This window comes from Patagioenas fasciata, chromosome Z, assembly GCF_037038585.1.
Source record: "Patagioenas fasciata isolate bPatFas1 chromosome Z, bPatFas1.hap1, whole genome shotgun sequence".
In the NCBI taxonomy this organism is placed as follows: domain Eukaryota; kingdom Metazoa; phylum Chordata; class Aves; order Columbiformes; family Columbidae; genus Patagioenas; species Patagioenas fasciata.
In genome coordinates, this window is record NC_092560.1 from 9,852,623 (window position 1) to 9,863,441 (window position 10,819).

Genomic DNA, 10,819 nt, shown 5'->3' on the forward strand with positions numbered 1-10,819 from the left:
AAGTTTGTATGTCATCGTAATATGGGTAGGTGTTTCACTGGGATTTTAGTGAAAAATGCATTTGTGCATCTCAGTGTGGGCATATTTCTTCTGATAACCATCATAGTCACATATACACTGCATTAAAAGAAATCAGAACTTGCAATTTCATTAACCCTGATTCTGTAGCATTGCATTTTGCCTTTTCATATATTAAATATGTTTCTGTGCTAAATTTTCAAGTGAGGAAAATCATAGTAACACCTGGGAAGCCAGTGAGATGATAACTCATGTCAATTAAGGATCTGTCGCATTGTTTCTGCATTTTGTTTTCTATGTTTCCTTCCTTCACTGGGTCATTTCCTAAGTATGAGCTTCCAGAAGATCTAACTCTGAACAGAAAGTTATATACACAGGGGAGGGGAGGGGGGAGGATCACTGGCAGCGAGACTGGGTTTCATTGGTTGTGTGTGGTTGTGGTCTGACAGCCAATGACTGATCTCGAGCAGTGACATCTCCCCAACCAGCCTGGGGAGGAGGGACAATGAAAGACCAGAAGGGAAAAAAAAAAAAGTCAAGAATTTTATAAAAGTTAGAAGGACCAGGTCTCTTCACTTGTAACCACCTCACCAGAAGCTCGCAGCAGCAGAGGCACTGTCCACTAGCAAGTAAGTATAATAATTTAAATTCTAACTGTAAAGGTGGTATGTATATCAGCAGCTGAGACATGAAGTGTTTATCTAAAGTAGGCTTGGGGAGTTGTTTGTTTTGTTTTCTCCTTCCAACAGCTTGCAAGAAATAAGCATTCAGCCATTCTGCAGTGATCCTCCAATGTGACCCATTTGCTGCTAACACTGGCTTTCTAACTTAGCATAGTCACTCAGAAATCCTGGAATAAGTGAATTCTCAGTCTAAGGGGACTTGACCAATAACATACCTGCATTGCTTTCTACTGCTTTGTTTTGTATGTGTTTGTTTATGCTTGCACAATATATAAATTCATGTTTTACAAGGAGAAGAATGACTGAAGAATGCAGCTGGTCCTGACAAACCCTAATGCTGACAGAAGTGTACTAATGTATGTTTATTGTGCAGCTTTTTCTGAAGTTATTAGTGCAGGAGTATGGATAAGGTTCTTTGGCGGGGGGGGTGTAAGGTAATGCAGGAAACTAAAAACTGCTCTTGCATTAGGCTATAACCTTTCATGTTGTGAACATGCAGCTTCAGAAAATTGCTCAACAAACTCAAATCCTCACCGAGTCTGCAATCCTTCTGCACTGTCTCAACTATCCTATGTGCCTGGCACCCACAACTATTTAGCCCACCTGAAACACTCACTGCTGCTTCTCTCAGCTTCCCCTGCTGGCATTTTAAGACTTGAATTCTCATGCAAGTCTGACAGCATTTTTTTTCCTTCTTTGAGAAGAGCCCAGCCCTGAGAGAGAGGCAGCTTCACCCTAATGACCACATTTACTCCCAAGAAACCAGTTTCCATCTCCGCCATCTCTAAGCCATTGTGAGTGCTCCAGGAGTGGTTTGCACTGACTGAAGAGGCCAGGTCCCTGAATACATAACCTCCTTTCATATTACAGAGAGATGAAATGTGGGTATATTTGATGAGGGCTTGACTATATGTCTGAGGCTAATGTGGGAACCAGGACAGGGACCTGGAGTTGCCACATACTCCCATCCACTTGTGACAGGATGTTGAAGCAAGGTCCCTAGAGGGAGCATGAAGAGGGAAAAAACCCCTTATACCCACCATCATAATAGAGAGTGAAAACTAACCAGGCAATATACCATCATGTATGTCCTAAAGGACCTATCAAGATGGTGAAATTAGTATGTCAATCAAAACCATCTGCTTTTTCTAGCTGACAGAAGTCTCAATATTTCTTTTTGTCCTATACCCTTGACACTTTCTCAAACCCAGAAATAAAATGTTTTGCTATACTAAAACTTTCACTCTCACTGCAAAGATGAAGAGAGAAACATCCTGTCCTTCCCTCAGAGCTCCTTCATAAACACAGGAGGCACCGCTTCCACTTCAACTCCTTACAGCAAGGACTCACATAGAGTCATTCAGGCTGAAAGGGACATTAGGAGGTCCCAAACCCCTGCTCAAAGCAGGGTTAGACACAAGGTCAAACCAGGCTGCTCACAGCTTTATTCAGGTGAGTCTTAACAACCTCCAAGTATAGAGACACCATGGCCTCTCTGTTAAACTGCTCCATTGCTTGGCTCTTCCAACAGGGAAAAAACACTCTTTGTATCCAGTCCGAATTTCTCTAGTTTCAGCTTATGCCTGTTGTCTCTCGCTCTCCCATCACATGCCACCCTGAAAAGCCTGCCTCTTTGATCACCACTCTGTAGGTAGTGGAGGTTGCTGAGAGGTGGCCCTGAAGCCATCTCTGCTGGAACCTGAACTAGACCCAGCTGTGCAGCCTTCTCCTTGCAGAGCAGGTGCTTCAGCCCCTGACCTTCTCAGTGGCATCTGCTGAACTCATTTGTCTTTCCTGTACTGCAGGGGCCCAACACTGGATGCAGTACCCAGATGTGATCTAAAGAGTGCTGAGCAGAGCGGGACAATCCCTGGCCTCCCCTGGCTCTCTGGGCTGGACCCCTACTCATGCAGTATGCTGCTGTTCAGCTTGCTGCCTGACAGTGCCCTGAGCCTTCTCTAAAGAGCTGCTCCCTTGTTCCACTAGCCCTGGTGGGATCACCGCCAGGGTTCTGGCCCTCAGGCAATGGCTGGGCATTTGTCCTGGCTGAACTTGGTGGTGCTCCTGTTGGTCTCTTCCCACCCTCCCTCCAGGCTCCTCTGGATGGCTGCCCAGCAATCAAGCACATCAACTAGTCCTGCCAGCTCGTGTCATCTGCAGGCTAGATAAGAATGTGCTCGGTCAGCAGGATGGGGCCAGGCTTGCCCAGCCGTTCATACCTATTAGTTTGCCCAATATCCAACTAACCAGACTTACTTAGAAATAGCTTTCTAATGAAGTTCCAGAGATAAGTGAGGCAAATAACTAGATTTATCCACTGTAATGAGAATATAAGGTGCATAGCTCATTATGTGATGGTCCCTCCTAAGCACACAAGTGTAAATGAGGACTAAATCCAATCAGGTTAACACTGGGCCTACATGTGACAGGCTAATTTTTTTTATACTTTTCATTTTTTCCTATCAACTGTATTTATATGTTGATATATTCAACTTTTTCTTCTTCAAATCCTGCCTTTCAGAAGCAGAGTATCTTGTGTGTACAGTGCAACAACATGCACATGTGGTTTGTATTGCTGTCAGAGATTATGTTGAAGGGCTGTGTTTACTAGTAACCGAACAGGAAAAGCTACACACATTGGGTACAAACTGTATTTTGATAGTTCAGTCCTGCACTTTGTGAACCAATTTTATAAAAGAAGACAGTGAAAAGACCCAAGAGAAAAACTTACAGATTCTAATCCAGTATTTTCCTGTCTGCAACCCATGACTCAAGTGAGATTTTCTGTAAGATTACAAGATGCCAGTCACTTTAAAGTGGTTGGAAATAGAAGATGCCAATGAAGTATTAATGTTTCTATGATGACATGAAAGGGAATATAACACTTTGTTCCTTGTGCTATTTTTCTTGCCTCTGTCCTCTCTCTGTTAACAGGATGCAGTGCTTGTGCTGATATCCATGAAGATATTTCTCCTACAGTCTTCCATTATGATAGCTGAGAAAAACTTGAGGCTCCAGCAGTACAATATTCACTTTTAACAACTGTGCTGCCCCTTTTCTCCCTGCTCCCACCTCCTGCTGGTCACAGGCTGAGGGCAGAACTAAGAACTTTGTTTGCCTTAAGGAGCTGCTGAAGCCTGACAAACACTCAAGAAAGCCATAAAACTGGGGGTTTTGTGCATTCTGTGCTGTTTTACTATTTTGGTTTTCCTTCCACTTTAAAGAAAAATGTTATGTAAGCAGTTATCACAAAGTGAATAGCTGTATTCATACAGTGTCAAATCAGTGTGAAATCACTTGAGCTTGTGACACCATGGTAGTAGTCCACAGCCCAAGATAGGTAAATAGAAATAAAACTTACTGAAAAATTTTAGTGGTGGGACAGCTCCTAGATACTGTTACTGAGAACACAGTTCCTTTGAGCTTTTTCCTGCCTGGAAAAGTTGTCAAATTAAACAACTAAAGCTGAATAATATGGCTTCATTCTTGGAAGAATGAAATGAGCTGTGCAGCTTTGGCAGCCTGGGCACAACTGTTTTTCCTCAGGACCTGTGAGGTGACACACCCAGCTGTTTAAAGGGGGGGCTTTAATGTTTCTGTGGATGTGCTGAGAGCTTACTCTTTACAAGGCAGCTGTAAAGAATTGTTACTGGAGTGTAAGATTTCCAACTCCCCTTTAAATGCTCAGAGCAGTACCTTACAGCAGAGATATCCTTTATTAACCCATCGGGGAAGATCCTTGGAGATTATGTTCCTCATGAAAGACTCACAGAGAAACAAAGTCCTAAATCAAAGGTCCTTGAACATTCTGGACCTTAGAGTTATCATTAGCTTTACAACTGCACTCATTTCTTCACCATTTCACTTAGAAACACTCTGCATTTTATTCATCCTTGTAGCGCAGCAGAGTAGCTGGGAACCACTCACCATGGCCTTACAGACCATTTTGCGGAACCTTTTGGCAAATCTCTACCTTCTCCTTCACACTCAATGAGATACTCGCATGGAACTGAAACTAATCTGCTGTCTTCCAATTCATCATCACAGAACTACACTGTATTGTTTCAGTCTCTGAGAGCACTCACTTGGACCAGCATTATCCTCCGAAAACTCATATCTCTGTATTATGGCAACTTGCTTTGCAAGCTGGTTTTGAGTGATAACTGTCTTTTTGTTATCTTTATGCAAACACTGGAAACAAGGAAGACATAGCAGACATTAGTCTCATTGCTTATTGCATTGCTGGAGAGAAAGTATACCCTTAATAACATAACCAGAGTGACTGATCTTTTAATTCAGCTAGCTGGATTAAAGATTATCTGGATACGCCTACTCATGCTGTAGCACACCTCCAAACTGAACTCTGAAATCCCATTACTGATTTAGCAATTCATTAGCTTTGGCCTTGGACAAGATCATATTCTTGCCAGATCACAATTTTCTAGTCTTTTCCACAGAGGCTGTGAACTACTGGAGTGATTCCTCATAATTTTGCATAACTATTTAACAGTGCTGTGGCTTTTAGTGAAGTGCTGACAACACAAGCTATTATTACAGTGATCATAATAACAAGCCAGCTTTCTATTTCTTAGAGACATATCAGACACAGAAAGCCAGTGAGGGATAAGGAGGCTTAGAAGCGAACTCAATTAGCTATGTGGCATAAACCACAGTTCTTCATGTTTCTTTAGGTAGGCCAAACAGGATTAGAGCTGGGAGTGATGGAGTTGTGGTCACCACAGTAGAAGAATGCTTCCCAGAGCTCTGGCCACAGCCTGGCATCCAGAGAGAGCTCTTCAGCAAAGCTTGCTTCTGCAGGACCACAGGAAGGGATTTCAGCACTTGGAAAAGGAGGGAACCCTCTTTCCTTTGATGCATCATACTCGCCTTCAAATTGTCTCTTAACCTAGAATGACTCATTGTTGATAAGTTGCATAGGACGAATTCTAGTCTTAAGCAATTCACAAAAAGGTGAAGCAGACATCTGGACACTGCATGTGACTGGTCTGTACTGGCAGACAACGCCATTTGAATCTTGCACAATAACGTTACCAATACCAAAGTACCTTCAACTGTAAATCAGAGACATGGATTTACAGCTGTCACAGTTCTGAGGTGTCACTGTTGCCAGAAGATTTTGGCACCATGTGCATGGTGCACAGAACTGTGTTACCCTATCATGAGTAGCAACCAGACTCATAATTTTTTCTCACCATTACACCCTTCAGCAGGGAGGTCAAGACAAGGATTCCCTGGCAACATAATACCTGTTTGCAGGGAAAGAGGGCGGAGGATTTGGCTGCACACATGCTTATGCGAGGAGATGTATTTGCTGGTTATCTCTGACACATGGTGCAATGAGGAATGGCATGTTCTCAATCTTCTCTAAGGCTGAGTTTGAGACTTGAAAATCCAGATACTGCACAGAGGCTTGCCCCTCTGAAGGAAAACTTGTTACTGGAGATCTTTTGTGTTGTTTTTAATGATTCAAGTAATGGATTTGCCACCTGCTGATAAAAATATGGGTGTTGCTTTAACTATAGTGTGTGATAAATGGAAGAGAGTCTTTATGTCTTAGGTTCACAGGCTTATACACATAGGGATGTAACTTGGACTATTCAGATGATCTGAGAAACTGTAATTTCATGCCATATAATCAAAACATTAATAAGATCAAGCATTCTCTCAGAAGACAGAACATGGATTTCAGGTGCTGGGTATCTGCAGCTTCTACCACAGCTGAAAAGACAGAAATGGGTGGTGAAACCTTCTTAACCTCCAAGTCTTACATAGACTAAGCAATGTGCTACAGTTCTCAAAGCAGCTGTGGGGAGAGTATTACAAAGCAAGGCAGGAGGGATAGAAAGGTAACTGGACAAACACTGGCAATGCAGGCCAGGGCATTGTTAGGAAATGTGTAAAGGCAAGCAATGTAATAACTGCGTTCTTCTGACTGGTACCAAAAAGTCCTAAGTGCTTTGCAAAGAACTTTGCAGAGTCTGCAATCAGCATACTTATTAGCTTGGTAGACATTTTTATGACAGACTGACCTTCCTTTAGTCTCTGAGCAAATTCACATAAAATGCAGTGTTTCCCACTTTGGTTCTGGTGTTAGGATGTGGCTCTTGCATTTGTCTCCTCTAGTTATGCCAACCCAGTAAGCCAAGATGAACTCGAAAGCATGTCTGGGCACGCGCCTATGATAATACGGACCACGCAAGCACCGAGTGCTGTCCAATGCAAGTACCCAAGTGGTGTCTTTGGTTCACAGTTCATGTATACAGTCTCCCCCAGCTTGTAACAGTAATTCTCTTCCACAGATAAGTCAACATGACCCACCAGTTCCCAGCACTGTCTCCAGAGCAGAAGAAAGCTCTTTCAGACATTGCTCAGCGGATTGTGGCTTCAGGAAAGGGGATCTTAGCTGCAGATGAATCAGTGGGTGAGTTCTGGATATCAATCAATTAAAAGTACCCAAAACTTCTTAAGTTTTCGTCACATTTGAAATCAGTGGAGTAAATTAAAAACACTTAAAAATTGTTGACTGAGCAGGAACAACTGGGCTAGGCAGGTCCACGACTATAGCAACAAAAGCTAACAAACTGTGGCTTGAGAAGGGAAGCTCTGAACTGAAGGCCCAGTTCATTACTACCTGCTGGGACCAGGAGGTCAGCCAAGCCTCACAACTCTCTTTGCTTACCTTGCTAGGTACCATGGGGAACAGGCTGCAGAGGATCAATGTGGAGAACACAGAGGAGAATCGCCGGGCTTTTCGAGAGATTCTCTTCTCTTCAGATGCTTCCATCAACCAGAGCATTGGGGGAGTGATCCTCTTCCACGAGACTCTCTATCAAAAAGACAGCAGTGGAAAGCCATTTCCAGCACTCATCAAAGAAAAAGGCATTGTGGTGGGAATAAAGGTGAGTATCTGTACGTGTCTGGCTGGCAGCATAGTACAAATGCTATTTCTAGTGAAAATTATAATACATATGGGGCTGCATACTCTCCTGCCAAACATTATTTTTTTCTTTTATTGTCCTTGGTTTTAAAATCACGATAGGATCTCTGCCACTCTGCTTTTGTACAACTAACCAGGGGCACATTTGCTTTTGATGCAGGACCTTTTCATCTACCAACTCCCATCTACTCACTATTTACAGCAATTAGATCCCTCTGTGCAGTAACCTAAATCCAGTTCTTTCTGCATCTGACAGAGGTCTCAAGCCTGCAAGCCACATTGTCCCCTCTTCTTACTCAGTTCACTCCTTTTCTTCCCCTTTGCTCCAAGATTTCCCTCCTTTTCACCCTTAGCACGATCAGCCCCATACTTCACTTACAGCCCACAGAGTAGCCATGTATAAAAAGATAAGGATTAGACTGACTTCCATCTCTCCATGACCCTTCCTGTTTTTCTGATCTCCACAGCTGGATAAAGGCACAGCACCCCTGGCAGGAACCAATGGAGAAACCACCATCCAAGGTAAAGAAAGAGAGATCTAAGGAGCTTAAGCTATGACTGGTGCAGCAAAAGCCATGGGGTGACTCACCTGAGTCACAGCCTTGGCTGGTGTCATGATACTTTTCAGACATATGTCCTGAAGAACTGCTCTCAGTGAAGGACTGTTCTTTCATCTGTAGGGCTGGATGGACTGGCTGAGCGGTGTGCCCAGTACAAAAAAGATGGTGTTGATTTTGGCAAGTGGCGTGCAGTGCTGAAAATCACCAGCACAACACCCTCTCAACTCGCCATCCAAGAGAATGCCAACGCATTGGCACGCTATGCCAGCATCTGCCAGCAGGTATATAACCTCCAGTCATCTCTCCTGAGGTGTTGTTGCCCCTCTCACTGTTCCCTGTGATAACATTCTAGGTAACTTGAAAAGCACATCTTTGTGAGGATTTCGGGAAAGACGAGGAAGGAGGGCAGCATCAAAAGAAGGAGTACCAACAAAGGGTAGAAAACAAGGGCAATTTTTCTTCCACACTCCCAAAAACTCCTCTGTTTTTCTTTTCTTAGAATGGCTTGGTGCCCATTGTGGAGCCAGAGATCTTGCCTGATGGAGATCATGATCTCCAGCGCTGCCAGTATGTCACAGAAAAGGTAAGAGATTCCTGCTCCTTTCCTCCCCTTCTCAAATTAGTAGCTAATCTATGCAGACTTTGTGTTCACAGATATCAAAAGAGTTTTGACCAAAAAGGTACTTCATAACTGGATCACAAAAATCAGTTGCTCACAGTCAAATAATGAGAAAATAGGAAACGCAAGAGTAGAATCCATGCTTTTGGATTTCCACTAAAACTGCCATTATAAGCATTCCGAATCTCAAAAAGATGGATTGAGAGCAAAAACACCTGTCTTTCAGCACCTCAGTTTGCAGGGACAAATCCAATAAATAGGAAGAGTGGTATCCCGATCATCTCAAAAGCAGTGGTGTCTCCAAGGCTGCAACCTGTCATAAGTTTCATGAGAAAGCAAAGTTCAATTTGATCTTCTCTCACTCCTAAGGAATGAGCTGGCCTTCCACAAGAAGTTGAGGTGAAAATTTAAGCAGAGGTCTGTATTCAATCTTCCTGTTTCCAGGTCCTGGCTGCTGTCTACAAGGCTTTGAATGATCATCATGTGTACCTGGAAGGGACACTGCTGAAACCCAACATGGTGACAGCTGGGCATTCCTGCACCAAGAAGTACACCCCTCAGGATGTGGCCGTAGCAACTGTCACGACTCTTCTCCGCACCGTTCCTGCTGCTGTTCCTGGTGATTCCCAGTTCATTCCTATGTATCCATTCATGCTGTCACTCTTGCTGGCTTTGACACACTTGCTCCTCTGGCACATAAATGTCAGGGACTGCAGTGGCTGGAGCACTCTATTTCTAAGCCTCAAAACCTCTTTCTTACAGGAATCTGCTTCCTGTCTGGAGGTCAGAGTGAAGAGGAGGCTTCTCTCAACCTGAACGCCATGAATCAGTCTCCTCTGCCTAAGCCTTGGAAACTGACCTTTTCATATGGGAGAGCCCTGCAAGCCTCTGCCCTGGCAGCATGGGTGGGCAAAAGTGAGAACAAGAAGGCTGCACAGGAAGCCTTCCGCAAGCGGGCACAGGTATGAGCCTTCCCCCCAGTGCAGAGAGGAGCTGCTTACAAAGAAATGAGACAAGTTGTCTCCTTCCTAAGGCTCCTCTTGTTCCCACGTCTCCTGGTGCTTGATGTTCACTGGGGGTGCTACTCTTTTTGCCTTGCTTGGTTACTCGTGCTGTCTTTCTACATCTGCCTTTCTTATTCCAAGCTAACTATTGTCCCCTCCTTTTTGTTTCTTTTTCAGATTAACAGTTTGGCTTGCAGAGGACAGTACGTTGTGTCTGGGAAGACTGACGCAGCTGCCACGCAGTCACTTTTCACTGCCAGCTACACCTACTGAATGTGCAGGAACCTTCCTTCATCCTGTCCCTCTTCACAAGGTCGAAGATGTTCAGAAATGAAAGGAAAGCAAAGAAAACTAATTTCTCTTATCCTAAACAAAACTGGGGATAAAATGGATTAGCTTCCTCTACACCCTTCGCTACCACAATTTACCAAGGGGATATTCCTGTTTCATCTACCCGTTCCAGGGAAGAGTAATTCCTTCTGTACAACAAATAACAGCAGCCAATGAATCACAAACCCGCACTCCCTCTGCTTTAAATTTAATCATCAAAATAAAAGGCAGATTAAGTAGTTCCCTAGCAATTAAAATACATTCCCTTGCCCATTACCACATTCTGCTGCCAAAATAATGAATTACAAAATCCTGACTGTGTCTTCAATCATGGGAATAAAACAGTAATTGAAAACTAATCTCTGACTCACAATTCCTGACTGTGTATAAACTTCACAGTCTTTTTTCACACATCTGTGGTTTTCAGTAGCCTGTACAAAGGTTAAGTCACAAAGTGCTACTGCTGGCAAGTTTGGGAAACCCTGAGGAGATCAAAGGGAAGTAATCCAGTAGTGATTTCAGTTGGAGACATTAATCCTGCTGACTGAAGTCTGAAAGACACTGAGAAAATTTGAGAGATGCATATGGTGAGCAGCGTACATATAAATAACATTATCTTCAGAAGCTTCTTGTGCTTCTGGAGGATC

The 10,819-nt window shown here is 43.6% G+C and overlaps 1 protein-coding gene across 1 annotated transcript; it reads left to right on the forward strand.

The window, feature by feature from the left end:
- Nucleotides 1-494: 494 nt before the first annotated feature.
- On the forward strand, nt 495-10,531 carry ALDOB (aldolase, fructose-bisphosphate B). The gene is made up of 9 exons (XM_065861427.2): nt 495-647; nt 7,022-7,143; nt 7,410-7,621; nt 8,127-8,181; nt 8,340-8,500; nt 8,719-8,802; nt 9,283-9,457; nt 9,601-9,800; nt 10,020-10,531. Exons 2-9 carry the CDS (start codon nt 7,032-7,034, stop codon nt 10,113-10,115), a joined length of 1,095 nt encoding a protein of 364 aa, XP_065717499.1. The 5' UTR covers nt 495-647; nt 7,022-7,031; the 3' UTR covers nt 10,116-10,531.
- The last annotated feature ends 288 nt before the right edge of the window (nt 10,532-10,819 follow it).